This window comes from Canis aureus, chromosome 19 (genome assembly GCF_053574225.1).
Source record: "Canis aureus isolate CA01 chromosome 19, VMU_Caureus_v.1.0, whole genome shotgun sequence".
In the NCBI taxonomy this organism is placed as follows: Eukaryota; Metazoa; Chordata; class Mammalia; order Carnivora; family Canidae; genus Canis; species Canis aureus.
The window spans coordinates 25,027,914-25,045,299 of record NC_135629.1 but is presented as its reverse complement, the minus strand read 5'-3'; the positions used below and the strand labels follow the sequence as shown (position 1 = coordinate 25,045,299).

The 17,386-nt window shown below is 36.2% G+C and overlaps 1 protein-coding gene across 1 annotated transcript in view; it reads right to left on the bottom strand.

The window, feature by feature from the left end:
- The window catches only part of SUCLG2 (succinate-CoA ligase GDP-forming subunit beta), a 263,193-nt gene that overhangs the window by 196,972 nt on the left and 48,835 nt on the right, over positions 1 to 17,386 (bottom strand). Inside the window, exon 2 of the mRNA XM_077858123.1 lies at positions 15,197 to 15,338. Coding sequence (XP_077714249.1) covers positions 15,197 to 15,338 — 142 coding nt within the window. The remainder of the gene's footprint in view (positions 1 to 15,196; positions 15,339 to 17,386) is intronic.

The window sequence follows — 17,386 nt, the reverse complement described above, 5'->3', positions numbered from 1 at the left end:
CTGGGCTATAGACCCCACAGGTCAAATTACAGCTGTTCCCCCTACCCTATGCACACTGATATGTGGAACATACTACTTAACATATCAGAAAAAACAGGAATATGACAACATCTGCACTGGTGGAAGGGACATAAATTTGGTGCAGCCATGATGGAGAACAGTACTGAGGTTCCACAAAAAATTAAAAGTAGAACTATCATATGATCCAACAATTCTACTTCTGGATAATTATATGACAGAAATGAAAAGGTATCTGTGCTGCCACATTTACTGCAGCATTATTTACAACAGCCAAGATATGAAAACAACCTAAGTGCCCACCAATGGATGAATGGATAATGAAAATGTGTGTATACACACACACACACACACACACACACACACACACACACACACAGAGGAACACTATTCAGTCGTTAACAAGAAGGAAATCCTGCCATTTGCAATAAAATGGATGGACTTTAAAGGCATTACGCTAAGTGAAAAAAGTCAAGACAGAGAAAGACAAATACTGTACAATCTCACTTATGTGTAGAATCTAAAAAACAAAACAAAACAAAGAACTCATAGGACCAGAGAATAGACTAGTGGTTGCCGGAAACAAGAGGTGCTGGGTAAGAGATATAAGTGAAGGAGGTAAAAGGGTACAAATTTCCAGTTATAAAATAAATAAGTCATGCAGATAATGCACAGCATGGTGACTACAACTATTTTGAAAGTTGGCAAGAAAGTCAACTTAGAAAGGTCTTAGAGGAGTCTCCTCACAAGAAAATTTTTTAAATTTCTCATTATGTGTTGGTAATAGATGTTAACCAGATTTAATGTGATCATTTCCCAATATATATACATATTAAATCATTATGTGAAACTAACATAATACCGTATGTCCAGTATATCTCAATTCTAATATATAAATGTATATGACAACAATGTCTACCCATGTTTATCATGAGCCAGACACTGTAATAAGATCTAGGTCATTCCATCTACCAAACCCTACTGACATCTCATGTTTTACAAATGAAGAAATGGAGCTCTACAGAACTTAAAACCCATCTAGTAAGGGGTTAGAGCAAGCTTGAAACCAAGGCTGTCTCCTACAGAGCCCACCTACTTAAACATCACCACCACATGTCTCCTAGAAGATATCACTGAGAGGTAACAGTTAAACTGAACCAAGATGGATAGGTGATAATGATAATGATCCCAGGTACCCATTATTGAGACTCTGCTAATCCTTATACATAAATGACTTCATTTCACTTTCTTTCTTTTTTTTATAGATTTTATCTATTATTTATTTGAGAGAGAGAGAGAGCACGCACACATGATTGAGAGGAGGGGCAGAAGGAGAGAATCTCAAGCAGATTCCACACTAAATATAGAGCCTGACACAGGGCTCTATCTCACGATCCTGAGATCATTACCTGAGTCGAAATCAAGAGTTGGACACTCAACCAAATGAGCCACCTAGGCTTCCCTTCATTTCACTTTCCTAGCTACCCTAGGAAGCAAGAATTACTATACCCACTTCACAGAGAAACTGAGGATTCTAGAGTTTAGGTTACTTGCCTTAGCCCACACAGCAAGCATGGAGCAGGCTCATGATGTGAATTTAACACCAAATCCAGAGTGATCTCCCCTGGGTTAGAAGGTATTCTGTGAAGGAAAGAACATGGATGAAGGCAGGAGAGAGAGTGGACACGTAACAGAAAACAAGCAGAAAGTGGGGTATGGTATGGGAAAGACAGGTAGGTCAAGCACAAGGGCCATGTGAGTTTCACCTGAATCCACTGAACAGGGAAGAGCAGTAAGGAATTCTGAGCAAGAGGAAAGTCATCAAGGGATCTAGATTTTCTCATGTTTATGATGCTCGTGTGTAGGTTATTTATAAAGAAAATATATATTTATGTGAAGTTGTTTTTCAGTGCTACATCTAGCACCTGAAGACTGGGAACAGTTTGAGTTTTGCATATCAAATACTTTCAGCACTGTTATTTTTCCCCTGTTATCCACATCCCATCTGCTTCTTTCTCCCCATACTGAAGTGACTGGTATATTCACTCAAAAGCCTGAAGACTAAAAAATATTCTAATACTTGGCCCACATTTAATTTGAGAGAACATACTCAACAAATCCCTTAGCTTGTTCCATGTTGAATGAAAGTCAAAAAATATATATAATTGAGGTAGCTTGTTTACTCATCTGGTTTTCATCCTAAGGTAGATCAAGCAATATATTTTTTTAAACTTTCTCAATTCATTTCCTGACTTTTTTGTAAGTAACCTAGAAAACTCAAGTGGAGCCTTAGTACTATTTATGAACATCTGTTAAACACTGCCAACTCCTGTAACAACTACCTTGGGGAATAGCATAGCATCTTAAAAGCATAATTCCTTAGGAAATATTTATTCTGTTGCAATATAAAAAAAGAACGGTTTTCATTTTCTTTCAAAATTATACAACTTTTGATTTCACATATACCACCAACTCCCTAGAAATTATCAATCAACAGCATAGAAGTAATATATTCATTATCACATCATCTGACGAGCTGTAAACTAAATATAGTTTAACACTCGGATGTTATTGCAAAATCACTGAGCATTTTTATTTTTTATCTGCTGTTGATGTTTTTAATAACTGTTATTATACTCCTTTTATTATATATCAGAACAGGTGCTTAGTTTGGACCCAAAAAGAAAGAAGGAAGGAAGGAAGGGAGGGAAGGAAGGACGGAAGGGGGGGGAGGGAGGGAGGGAAATTGTTGAGTGCTTCATTTGTATAAAGCATGTGCTGCATTTGCATGCTTTTTATCTGAGTCATTCCTTGAAGTATGTGTTCTTATCCTCAAGTTTATAGTCAACTAAGTTATGGCTGAAGTAATCAAAACAGAGCTGGGGAAAGAGGTCTGTCTGTTCTGAGTGTACAGTCCATGCTCAGTCTAAGCCAGAAAGCAAAGGGACAATTTTCCTCCAAATTTTAAATGCTACAGAGAATGCTACATAATCACCAAATCCACTTTGTCCTCCTCCTAAGTGTGCCTTGAGACTCTACCTCCCAGTCTCTCTTGCCATTCACTGTGATCACCTAAGAAACTTCAGCCAATAGAATATGAACTGATGCAATGTGGTCCATCCAAAATCCCTACATGTGATCCATCATGCTCTTTCTACCTGTTAAGTGGCTGGAATGATCCACAACTGTCAGCTCATGTTTGGAAACCACGTGTTGAAGAGAGCAGAGTGAAATGACAGAAGTTAAGCACTTAAAGGCAGACCAAGAACACCACGTTGAACTTCGACATAATTAAGAAATACCTCTCTATTGTATTAAGCTACTGGGAATTTGGCAGTTTATTGGTTATAGGAGCTAGCATTATCTAACATGCCAAAACAGAAAAAAACAATCAAAATAAGTCACAATAAGAAATAACACAGCCAATCTGGGAATTACCATACAACCATTAAAACATGTTTTTTGAAAAAAAAAAAAAAAAAAAACACAAAACTTAAATTTGGGTAATGTTCATGTTATAAAATCTTTAAAGGAGAATTACAAAACTATATACACTGTTATTTTCCCAAATTTAAAAACACTGTCTCTCAATTATGTTTATGTACATATGTACATAGGAATTAATGTTGCTGGCTGAATGAATGAATCCATAAGAAAAATGTTAACATTAAGGCAGGTTCCCTCAGATAATAGGTTTTGAGGTGGTTTTTACTTCTTTGTACTTTTTTTTATCAAAGTCATTGAGCACGTTATTTTCATAATCAGGAGATTTGTCTGTTTACATATAAGATCTCATTAAAAAAGGCGACTACATCCAGACAGACAGATAATACAGAGCTAGTTCCTATGCCCATTTAGCCCATGCAAAATTGTTCTACATTTACAACTCTATAAGCCACCCTCTGGACATTCAGAACTACCAAGCTATATACTGGGTGAGTCAAAGACCCCAGTGAACAATAATTCACAGGAAAATCCTGGAAAAAGAGACCACGTAGCAACATAACTTCTTTGTTCATTCACAATGAAGTAGCTCTAAAAGACAGTTATTAAATAACTCCATTAATGACAGACTGGGAAAAGAAAAAGTGAAATTATGTCAGTTACCGTGGATACATAATCATGGGCATGTGGAGATCTAATGCTATTCAGAACTAGTCCCTAAAGGAAAACATTTCCCTCTGGTTTAAATGAAGATTACATGAGATCATGCTTACTGAATGCTTAACATGATGCCAGGCACATGGCAAGGGGCCAAAGGTTAAATGTTATCACTATTATTTTTATTGGTTAAAATGTGAGAATAATTAATCTTTGTTTTACTATACTGCCAAAACTCAAGTTGAGGCAATGACTTTCAAAGTACTGTTCTCATTTATTTTTAAGGAAAATGACATATGCACTTCCATAAAGCCTGCCTGTCCACAACCTGTCTTCTCTTGCCTTGCAATCTATTGGTCTCCTGCTGTTTCTACCCAGTGACCACCACAGGACAATTAGGGAAAAGATGTTCTAGCACAGAGAAATTCTTAGGAAATGACCAGAGAAGCCCATTTATATTTGCTCAGAAAAAAGGGAAAGGACCATTTTTTAAAATGGGGGATTTCTTTGGAAAAATATGTACAATACGAAATAATACTAAAAGCTACAAACTGTTGAATGGTTTCCTTTTCATAAAGACAGGTAAGGAAAGCCTTTAATGTCAATTAAGGTGTTTCTTTAAGGATCATTTATAAGTAAACATGATCACGAGCAGGTGAAAATTTTCTGAGTAACGATAATATTTATTGAGCATTTACTAGGTCTCAGGACCTATGCTAAGCACTTTTTTGTCTGGATGAGTTAGAGTTTTTAGCAGAAATCAACAAAAAATAACTCTAGCTGAAATACGCATGAAGTAAATTGCAGAAAAGATATTGGGGAGGTATAACAAGGAGGTGGAAGAATCAGTCTCAGAAAATAGGAAGGCATCAAAGGAGTCTAGCAGGAGGCAGGAACACAGTCAAATCTCACCACAGGAAATCACCTATCTTGTGAGGACATCATCATTATTCCTAGGAAGCAGACACTGCTTCAACCTCTGAAGGACCACACTTGCCAAGATTCTTTCTTCTTTGCATTCCTGATTCCACACTTAAAATAATGAACAGCTGATATGAAGGTAAAATAAAGATTTACTATGCAGAAATCAATGTTATTTTCATCTGCCCTTAAAAGACAATCATGATCATCATCTCAACAAAAAGGACGTGAGATCTTTTTGCAAGATCCTAACCACATAATGTGATATGACAAAACCACAAATCAAGGTTTGCCATAACATTTAATTGCCTGTAGGATTAATAGTACATGTCAATCAGTAGTCAATGGATAGAATGGATAGTCAGTTTTCTTTTTACGTAAAATACAATTCCTTAATGCTGTAAGTAATTCACCAGGTTTTAGGATGTGATTATATAAAACTCAGAGAATAAGTTATCATATTGACAAATGGAAACATGTTGTAGCTGAAAGCAATTCAAAGCTAGCCAAGTTCAATAAAAGCTCCTTATCTCCATTTTAGGATGCATGTCATTAGCTCAGAGAAGATTAATTTTTTCATTCATATTTCAATTTCTTTCCTGGCAAAAAAATAAAACTATGAGTTTCTGAATTACAATCTTCTTGCTTAATCAAATGTTGAGAGTCTCATATCAACATGATTGGAATAATTAATAAATTAAACATATTCCTAAAACTAAACAGTAATGGTGCTAGATAAGTTTCAACTATACTTATACACAATTACACCATTAAGACAGGCCTTTGAGTTACATGAGAGATACATTCTTTCATTCATCTTTAAAGAGAAGTGAAAGGCAATGTAGAAATTTGTTATGCATACAGTAGGTATTCTGTAATTATCTATTGATTGTATACATTAAATTGAATCCATTGAGGAGGGAAGCATAATTAATAAACCTTCTAAGAAAATTGTATGCTGGGGACACAATGCCCTCCTTAAAGCATGATTACAAAAGGTAGTTCATACAAACTGCTGCAGAAAGAAATATAATAATCCACGTATTAAAAACTTAATTCACCAAACCAGATTTACTGTCTCAATCAGACATAAGTCTATTTTCTATGCAAGAAAATGAGGTCCTCACTCAGTATCTTATCGTTATGAACTGTGTTTCACAAAAAGGTTTGCATTACCCATTTCAAACAAATGTTCAAATGAACAAGTTTTCCATAACTATATGGCAAAATGTTCTATTGCCCAAAGAGATACAACAAAATGAATCATTAAGAAAATATCTGCAGATTACACAGTTTCTATAAATTGTGCCTTAGAACCTGCCACATCTAGTTTTAATTCAATCTTCTAATTTTATTAATATGCATTTTCCATCTTCAACATGCTGACTCACACATAAAAATCTCCTAAGAATATCATCATTAAGTTAGCAAAGAGGAAAAATGCCTGGGGAGGAGAGTAAATCTAATCTGGCCGAGCAGAAATCCTATCTTTGTCGTTTATTAGCTGTACAACTTTAGCAAGTTTTTAACTTTACCCCTACCTGCTTCCTTGCTTAGCAAAATAACAATACTACACTAACAATGGCAACATTTAGGGAAGGAAGGGAAGATGATGTCTTAGGAGGAGGTTCCCAGGCTTAGGCTGTCCCATGAATACAACTAGATAATTATTTTCTCAACCTAACTATGCCAAGAATCTATCTGAAGACTGGCAAAACAAACTCCACAACTGAGGGTAAAAGGGAAGCCACGTTGAGGAGGGTGGGAAGTGCAGAGAGACACTACCTGGGAGAGAAACAGACTGTGACTGCTGTGGTGGAGGGGAAGCCACAGTTGTAGAGACGAGAAACAGACTAGCACACAGGAAAACACACGGGGAAGGCGAATCCCTAGGGCAATTACCTTGGAGGGTGAGAGAGCCCAAATTTCATGGATGTTTGCAGCCAGTGGGACTTAAAGCCTAGAATTTTAAAGGTCAACATGCTTGGCTCTCAGAGAGCTCAGAAGACACTGAGACTTCTCTTGGAGAAAAGGCAGAGCAATAGCCGACAGACATATAGCATGGAAACAGCAATCTGAAGAGCACCTAGAATACACTGTAGAGGGATTAATTTCTCATCTTGGAGCATGGCCCAGAGGAGCAGTATTTGTGGAGGGACCCCTCCAGGGACAGGTGAGCTGGCGGGCACCATCTCCTTAACGTCACCCTCAGCAAATGCACAGGGCCATCTGTGGGAACGAGCACAGTGCAGATATTCACTACCAAACTTGCTTGCACCAAGCCCTGACTGCCCCCACTCCCTCCCCATCAGCCCTGCATCCTGGCAGAACTGCTCTTCCCAGTGCAGAGGGCCCCGTTCCTAAGAAGACTGGCCCGTACCCCTGCCCACAATACATCTCCCACCCCCAGGAAGTTTGCAGAGCCTTGGTTCTGGTGGCAGCAGCAACAGGTATCATTTCACAAACAAACCACAGTACACCTACTTAAAACTCACCACATTCAGGCCAAGGACCAAACACTACCTTCAACAGGCAAAAAGAGCCTCTGCAGACAAGGGGACTGGAAGATAAAGCAGCCAGACCAAAACAGAGGAGCACATACAGCACACACTGGAGACACTCTCAGAAGCTCCAGACCCTCAGGAACAGGGTATACCACATGGCAAAGCATTACAGGAGCTGATCTTCATAAGGCTATTACCCTCAAGAATAGGCAATATAGCTGACTTTCCCTACACAGTAAAAGAGGCACAGAGACTTAGAGGAAATGGGAAGACAGGAAAATGTATCCCAAAAGAAAGAACAAAACAAAGCCGTAGCCAGAGATCTAAGCAAAACAGAGATAAGTAACAGACCTAATAAAGAATTTAAAGTACTCATCACAAGTACACTCACTCAACTTGAGAAAAGAGTGGAAGACATAAGTAAGTTCCTTAACTCATGAGAAACACACTTGATGGCATGAACAGAGTATGGAAGAAGTAAAGGAACAAATCAGTGACTTAAAAAACAGAGTAATGGAAAGTAATCAACCTGAACAGAAGAGAGAAAAAAGAAATATGCAAAACAAGAATAGACTTAGGCAACTCAGTGACACCATTAAACATAATAACATTTGTATTATAGGAGTCCCAGAAGAGAGAGAAAATGGGGCAGAAAATGCATCTGAATAATAGCTGAAAACCTCCCTAATCTAAAAACTTCCACAGAAAACTCCCATTAAAATCTACAAAAGTGGATCCACACCAGGACACACTGTAATTCAATAGGCAAAATATATTGATTTAAAAAGAATGAAGTCACATCTACCATGCATGTATCTTTTCCAACTACAATCCTATGAAACTAGAAGTCAACCACAAGAAAAAATCTGGAAAGACCACAAATGTATGGAGGTTAAATAACATGCTACAAAAAAACAAAACAAAACAAACAACAACAAAAAAAAAAAACATGCTATTAAACAATGAATGGGTCAACCAAGAAATAAAGAAAAAAATTTTAAAGTACATGGTAACAAATGAAAATGAAAACACAATGGTCCAAAACCTTTAGGATGCAGCAAAAGCAGTTCTAAGAAAGAAGCTTTTAGCAATACAAGCCTACCTCAAGAGGCAAGGAAAATCTCAAATAAACAACCTAACCTTATACCTTAAAGGAGCTAGAAAAAGAACAACAAACAAAACCCAAAACCAGCAGAAGGAGGTAAATGATAATGATTAGAAAAGAAATAAATGATATAGAAACTAAAAAAAATGATAGATCAAAGAAACCAGGAGCTAGTTCTTTGAAAAGATAAATAAAACTGATAAATCTATAGTTAGATTCATCAAAAATGCTAAAAGAGAAAGAACTCAAACAAAACCACAAACAAAAAAGGAAAAATAACAAAAAATACCACAGAAATACAAATTATAAAGAAATATTATGAAAAATTACATGCCAACAAATTGGACAACCTCGAAGAAAGGGATAAACTTCAAGAAACATATAACCTACCAAAAATGAAACAGGAAGAAATAGAAAATTTGAACAGACTGATAACCAGCAAAGTAACTGAATGAATAATGAAAAGAACCTCATCAAACAAAAGTCCAGAATCAGATGGCTCTATAGGCAAATTCTACCAAACAGTTAAGGAAAGTTAATACTTATTCTTCTAAACTATTCTAAAAAATAGAAAAGAAAAGAAAATGTCAAAATTCATTCTATAAAGCCAGCATTGTCTTGATACCAAAATCAGATAAAGATTCCACCACAAAAGAGAACGACAGGACATATCCCTGATGAACATACATGCAAAAATACTTAATAAAACAACAGCAAACAGAATGCAACAATACATTTAAAAAAAATCAGTCACCACCATCAAGTGGGATTTATTCCTCCAAAGGTAGTTCAATATTCGTAACTGAATCAACATGATACATCACATCAACAACAGAAAGGATAAGAAAAATATGATAATTTTAATAGATGCAGGAAAAGCATTTGACCAAGTAAAACATCCATGCATAATAAAAACGTCAACAAAGTTGGTTTAGAGGAAGCATATTCAACATAACAAAGGCCATATATAAAAAATACACAGATATCATCATCATCATCAATATGGGAACACAAGGAGATTTTCTTCTAAAGTCAGGAACAAAACAACAATGTCCACACCCACCAATGTTAGTCAATATGGTACTGGAAATCCTAGCAACAACAATCAGACAACAAAAAGAAATAAAAGGCATCTAGATCAGTAAGGAAGAAGTAAAACTTCCACTATTTGCAGATGACATGATACCATATATAGAAAACCTGAAACACTCCACAAAAAAACTGCTAGAACTGACACAAGAACTCAGTGAAATTGCAGGACACAATATCAATGTAGAGAAAGCTGTTGCATTTCAAATACCAATAATGAAGTAGCAGAAAGATAAATTAAGAAAACAATCCCATTTACCAGTTGTACCAATAAGATACCTAGGAATAAACCTAACCAAATAAGTGAAAGATCTATGCTCTGAAAACTATAAAACACTGATGAAAGAAATTGAAGACAACACAAAGAAACGGAAAGATATTCTATACTCATAGATTAGAAGAATATTGTTAAAGTATCTATACTCCCCAAAGCAAACTACACAGATAATGCAATCGCTATCAAAATACCAACAACATTCTTCACAGAACTAGAACAAACAATTCTAAGATCTATATGGAACCACAAAAGACCCCAAATAGCCAAAGTAATCTTAAAAAAAAGAAAACAAAATTGGAGGCATCACAATTCCAGACTTCAAGTTATATTACAAAACTGTAGTGATCAAAATAGTATAGAACTAGCACAAAAACAGATACATAGGTCAATAGAACTGAAAACTCAGAAATTAACCCATAGCTAGATGGTTAATCTTTGAAAAAAAAGGAAAGAACATCCAATAGAAAAAACAGTCTCTTCAATGAATGGTGTTGGGAAAACTGGACAGAAAGATGCAAAAGAATGAAACTGGACTACTTTCTTACACCTTAGATGAAAATAAATCTAAAATGGGTTAAAAAAACATAAATGTGAGACAATGTGAGATAAAAATCCTAGGAGAGAACATAGGCAGTAACTTCTTTGACACTGTCCATAGCAAGTTCTAGATAGGTCTTCTGAGGCAAGGGAAACAAAAGCAAAAATAAACCATTGGAACTACATCAAAATATAAAGCTTCTGCACAGTGAAGAAAACAATCAAAAAACTAAAACACAACCTATGGAATGGGAGAAGATATTTGCGAATGACATATCTGATAAAGGGTTAGTATACAAAATATATAAAGAAACTAAGTCAATACCAGAACACAAATAATCCAATTAAAAAATGGGCAGAGGGATCTCTGAGTGGCTCTGCGGTTTGGCACCTGCCTTCGGCCCAGGGTGTGATCCTGGAGTCCTGGGATCAAGTCCCACGTCAGGCTTCCTGAATGAAGCCTGCTTCTCCCTCAGCCTATGTCTCTGCCTCTCTCTCTCTCTCTCTCTCTCTCTCTCTCTATCTCTCATGAATAAATAAATAAAATCTTTTAAAAAAATGGGCAGATACGGATACACATTTTTCCAAAGAAGACATACAGATCACCAAAGGATAGTCAAGAGACACATGACAACATGTTCATCATCATTTAGTATCAAGGAAATGCAAATCAAAACCACAATGAGATACCACCTCACACTTGTCAAAATGGCTAAAATCGGGCAGCCCAGGTGGCTCAGCGGTTTAGCACCAGCTTCAGCCCAAGGCGTGATCCTGGAGACCTGGGATCAAGTCCCATGTCGGGCTCCCTGCATGGAGCCTGCTTCTCCCTCTGCCTGTGTCTCTGCCTCTCTCTCTGTTTCTCTCATGGATAAATAAATAAGATCTTTAAAAAAAATGGCTAAAATCAACACAAGAAACAGCAGGTGTTGGTGAGGATATGGAGAAAAAGGATCCACTGTGCACAGAGGGTGGGAATGCAAACTGGAATAGCTACTCTGGAAAACAGTATGGAGGTTCCTCAAAAAGTTAAAAATAAAACTACCATCTGGTCCAGCAGTCACAACACTGGGTATTTACCCAAAGAATACAAAAACACTAATTCAAAGGGATATGTGGACTCCTATGTTTATTGCACCAGTATTTACAATACCTAAGATATGGAAGCAGCCCAAGTATCCATCAATTGACGAATGGATAAGAAGATGCGGGGTGTGTGTGTTATTATTCAGCCATAAAAAAGAATGAAATCTTGCGATTTATAGTGACATGGATGGAGCCAGAGGGTATCACGCCAAGTGAAATAAGTTAGAGAAAGACAAATATAATCTCACTTATACATGGAATTTAAGAAACAAAACAAATGAGCAAAGGGTGAAAAAAAAAAGAGACAAATCAAGAAACAGACGGAAAAAAAAGATGATTGAGAGGAATCTCAGATGGGTAAGTAGGGGGAGATAAAAAGAGAAGGTTTGGTACAACTGAGAGTTGACAAATTCCATTTGGACCAGGAGAAATGGAGACATTCATAAACAGATGGCCAACAGGCAACCAGAAAGGTGGGTTCAGACACAAAGAAAGACCTTTGTGAGAAAATCCATACAGATATTCCTGGAAATCATAGGTATCACTAATATCAACATTTTCAAAATATTTTATACATATCACTATATTTTAAACACATCCAAATATGAATAAAGTAGAAAGGTAAATACATTTCAATCATTTACAAACTTCTCAAATTAAAAAATGAACTCTCTTAACACATGATCCAGAAAATGCTGATTATCAAGTGTCCCTGATTTGTCTATGAATTTGAATTATGACAGCAGTGAGTCCCTTGGAATCACATGCTGATAATGATGATGATAGCAATAAACTCTTAGGTAACACCTTAAGCATATTATCCTTCTCTGTAACTTTTCTCCTTTAAAATATAATTGTAGGGCAGATTTTCAGGGCAATCACAAAGATACATGTGTGATCCAGCTTTAACCTTAACCTCAAATCTATTTAGTAAAGCTTTTGCTATTGGTTCTTGTCTACCTTGTAGCAATAAGCAAATCAATGCTATGAAGTTTTGCCAAATTCTTCTTGTTTTGCTCTCTAGCCAATCTCACTGACTTTTTTTATGTTTTCTATCTACTCGTTTCATTTTTAACCAGCTAGACTTGGTACCATCTCTTCTTCCAATACTTTAAATATTCCCTCTGATCAAAACTGTCTATTATACAACAAAAGCCAGAGGAGACCTTCCTTCCTCCAAAACTCCTCACTGAGTAAGAGAAGCATTACTCATTCATTCAGGAAATGAGGGGCTTGGATTAGTTCTCTATAATCCCTAAACAGGATCAGAGAGGCACTCCCACGGCCACACTGCCTAAATGAGTATCACAGGTATGTACAGGCCAAGGTACAGGCACAGCTGGGTCAATCTAATCCTTTTATCCACTTTGATTTTCTTAAAACCACTCCTCAAGAACCAAAATGGCTTTCTGAAAAGTTTTCTTTAATGTTTTAATTTTACTTTTATTTAAACTTGCTTTATAGTCTGTCTCCCTGCCTTTACTCTGGCCGCAGCATATAAATGCAACCTTGTTAATTCCTGCAGAGCAAAAATTATGTCTTACAAACATAGTATATAATGTCCCAACTACAAAGCGGTGGCTAAATAAATGCTTATAAAACAAACCATCAACTAAGAAGCCAATTAGTTCAGTAAGTCCAAATTTCCATTGAAAATCAGAACAATAAGCCCTCTTTGCTGTGCTGTGCCTAAGTGGGGAGGGGCTAATAATCAGCTGGCTTCCAGAATTCCCTTAAGGATCCTTGGACCTGGAATGTTAGTATGTCAGCACATACTGGAAATAATGGGGAAAATGAAGACCAAAGACCAACTTGAACTTTACATTTCTTTGTTCTCATTACCCATTCCCTAAACCACAGGAGTATAAAACAAAAATGATCTTTTCATGTATTGGAATACTAACCTTTACTGACTCTATTCCCACACTGCAAAGAGGAGCTCCCATTCAGGTCAAGGTTGAATTTTACCATTTTTTTTCCACCATAAAAACCAATCTTGATAGTTTTTGAAAATGAAACCAATTTCCATTTCTTAAACTATAAGTCACTCTCAATTTCTACACTTAGCATCTAAAAATTACAAATTAACTACCTTCTAGAATGTAAATTCTAAAAAGAAAGAGGGCTTGCTTATCTTCCACAGCTGTATCCACATGCCTAATACATGTGGCTGACAATCAATAAATATTTGTTGAAGGGAAGAATAAACATACTTTTCAACTGACATAACATAGAAAGGATCTGGCATATAAGCATCTGGGGGAACTCTGTAAGGGAGATAAAAGAACAATAACTAGCTGAAGCACCTCATTGCTTACTCTTAAAAGAGCATAGAAAATTGGGAAATTGAAATATGGAGCCTGCCTCTATCTTGTACTCTCAAACTTTTGCTATAGTCGCCTGGTAAGGGCAGTTAGCAGATGCTCCATTCTTTACTTCTAGTGGGAAGCAGCTGTCCTCCAAGGCTGCAAGCAAAGAATACATAGGTATATCCTTCTAGTGTCCGTATCTATGCTGCCCAATATGGTAGCCACTAGCTCCACATGTCTATCAAGCACCTGAAATGTGGCTAGTGTGAAATGAGATGGGCTGGAAATTTAAAATACAAATCTGACTCCTGAAGAGTAGGACAAAATCTGGATGCACACTATGCCATTGATAATTGTTTTTACATTAATTACATATTGAAATAATAGTTTAGATATACTGGGGTAAACAAAATATATTACTAAAATGAATTTCACCCATTTCTTTTTAGTTCTCTTTAAGTGACCTAGAAAATTGTTAAATACTTTTGTGGCTCACATTATATTTCTATTGGACAGTGATAAACCAGACTGACAGTAAAGTAAGAGAGCCTGTATACCACTAGAAGGAATATTCATGGAAACAAAGTAAGATCTGATTCCTATTTTTTTATATATAATTGGAAAATTAGTTAGATTTTTTACCACATACCAATGTACAGTCTCCCTTAAAGGCCCACAACAGCATTGGGAGATAACACACTAGCCTTGATTTCTAGATAAGGAAACTGAGGCACAAAAGGGAGAAGGCACTTTTACAAAGTTTTATAGAGTTGGTAAATGGAAGGGCAAAACCCTGACCCAAAGTCAGCCTGGCTTCCAAATGCATGCCCTTCCCCTTCCTTTCCTCCAGTTACTCAGAAAGAACTTTCTACGTGTTCTAAAGGCTTCAACGAGGATGCCAACCATCTTTCCCACCTTACCTAGCTGTGGACTTCTGTTTGACACTCTATACCCTTTACCCTTATTTCCCCCAGCCACTAAACCCACAGATCAAGAGAACTATGTGAAATGATGGTGGAAAAATTCGGAAAAATTACCAGAGTGACATCCATCCCATACACTGGTATCTCATGAAAAAGAATCACATTTTCCTAATTGGGCTTTTTTGCCTTTGCAATTCAAAAGCTCTCCATCGTACCTGTTGCCATTAGTATAACCTGCTACAAAGAAATTTACCTACGAGTTCACTCCTACCTGTGAAGTCACTAATTTGGGCATGTGTTATTTCACCTGTTGTGAATTAGCTTACTTAGTTTCTTAGCAGCCTCCAGAGCTTCATTTGCAGTATCTGCTACAAAGAATCTTTGAACTTTGACTCCATTGTCAGACATCAGTTTCTTGCTCTGGTATTCCTGCAGGTTCAGCCATCTTCGGGGGGTTAACTGAACTGCCTAGAGAAATTGAGAGAGACAGGTAAGGATACTTAAAAATAACAAGAAAAATAACAGTCCATATATGTAGCCAGTCTTACACTCTCAAATAATGATTAGCAACACAGGTATTTTTAAAAGGAGTAAAAGACTATATAAGTTCTTCAAGCTTAATTCTACACACCCAACAAATGAATGCAGGTTTAAAGAAATAGTAAGAACTGAACAGGGTATATTATCTAGTTAACAGGAATGCACCAATGTTAACTTCTTAGTTTTGACATTGAACTGAAACTATGTAAGGTGTCAACATGAGGGCAAGAGGAGGAAGGGCACACGAGACTGTTGCACTTCTTTTGCAGTTCTCTGTGAATCTAAATATTTAAGAATAAAAAGTTATTTTTAAAGATGTTAAGAACTTTATTATATAGGATATGTCTCCCCCTATCCCCGACCCAAATAAAGTTCATAGCACTATTTTAGTAAGTGTGTGCACATCGCTAATCATCACTGGGTATCTCAGAACATTTTTTAACCTTTTGAAGTTCAATGGGCCACAGATTAGCCCACTTCTTTACCATAGTTTTTAAGGGAATCTAGGCACAGTCATTATGTACTTAATGATATTCTCTTTCAATCACAAATTTGAGGATTGTAACCTGAAACAATCATCATTAATTAAACTATTTCCTAAAAACTATACGTTCTGTATTAAAGTAACTTTCCTTAAGCATTATGTAGAAGTGGTTTTCCAATATGTACTATCAGTTTTTAATCTGTGCTGAAAAAAGTAATCAAAGAGCAGAACATGAACAAATAAACTGTTCTCATTTTATCCAGTAAGACCAACAGCATTCCCAATCAAATCTCTACACTCCATTTTTAAAAGGAAAAAAAAAAAGAAAAAAATGAATATACCAAGTTTAAGCTCATTTCCAATCATGAGTCATGATGCAAAAAACCACTACTTACAGTAGGTAAGATAACAATGCCCTGAATGCACAAACCAAAAAATCAATCATGCAACTGATCACAAGATTGGTAGAGGAAAATCATCTGACACACTTCCTAGTGGCTTCTGTCTATAGCCTTGATGGATGGCCAAGAAAATATCACACAGATCATTAACAGGTCCACAGGACTTTACAACATAGAACCATTAGGTTTCAGGACCTCAAATGTGTCCTTAAAATGACCTTTTCTTCTGGAATCTCCAAGCTACAATGCATCCATGGACTTTTTCTGGACGAGAGACATTCTAAGAAGGTTCCAGAACCTTACAATTAAACTTGATTTTACTCAAGGGCAGAGCGTATCTTCAACTTCTTTGTATCTTTAAGAAGAATGTAATGGTGTTTGGCATATGGCAGATACTCAAGAAATACAAGTTAGATGGTCAAACGAATAAACCCTGCCTTTTGTCCTTTTGTTTCTAACTACAGGTTAATTTTCATTTCCAGAAAGTGACTTTCTCTAAAAATAGAAAAGTAAAAGTACTTCAGACCTTAAAAAAAAATTTACACACACTAGTAAAAAAAATTCAAATGTCGACATAATCAAGCTTAAAGAAATCTCTTTGTTCAGCCTTCCAAATACTGGTAATGATATTTTAAATGTTGAAGTTGTCTACACTTCTTCTTCAGAAATTAATAATATTGAGACAAAATAAATTACCAGACAAGCTACGTTCACATCATACACTGTATTATTTATTAATTGTATACGATTTGTTAACCTTATTTCTGAATTTTTTTTCTTACTTCTGAATTTTTAAGTCTTGATGAAACATTTGTAAAAGGAAAAAAACACAAAATTTCACACATGACCATACTCATTGACTTAGTCTTAACAAATCACACAACGGACCAAGAAAAATTCAAGTTTAAGGCATTTAGTAAAAGCTCCCTAATGAAAGAAAAGATTAAATGTTAGATATATACTATATTCTGGGAACACTTTTAAAAGATAGATGGGGAAGGATCAATAGATTAAGTCTATGTTGACACATCAACTTAAAGCCATTAAAAGAAGAAGAAAAAAAGAAATACAGTTTGAAAAGAGCATGTGAG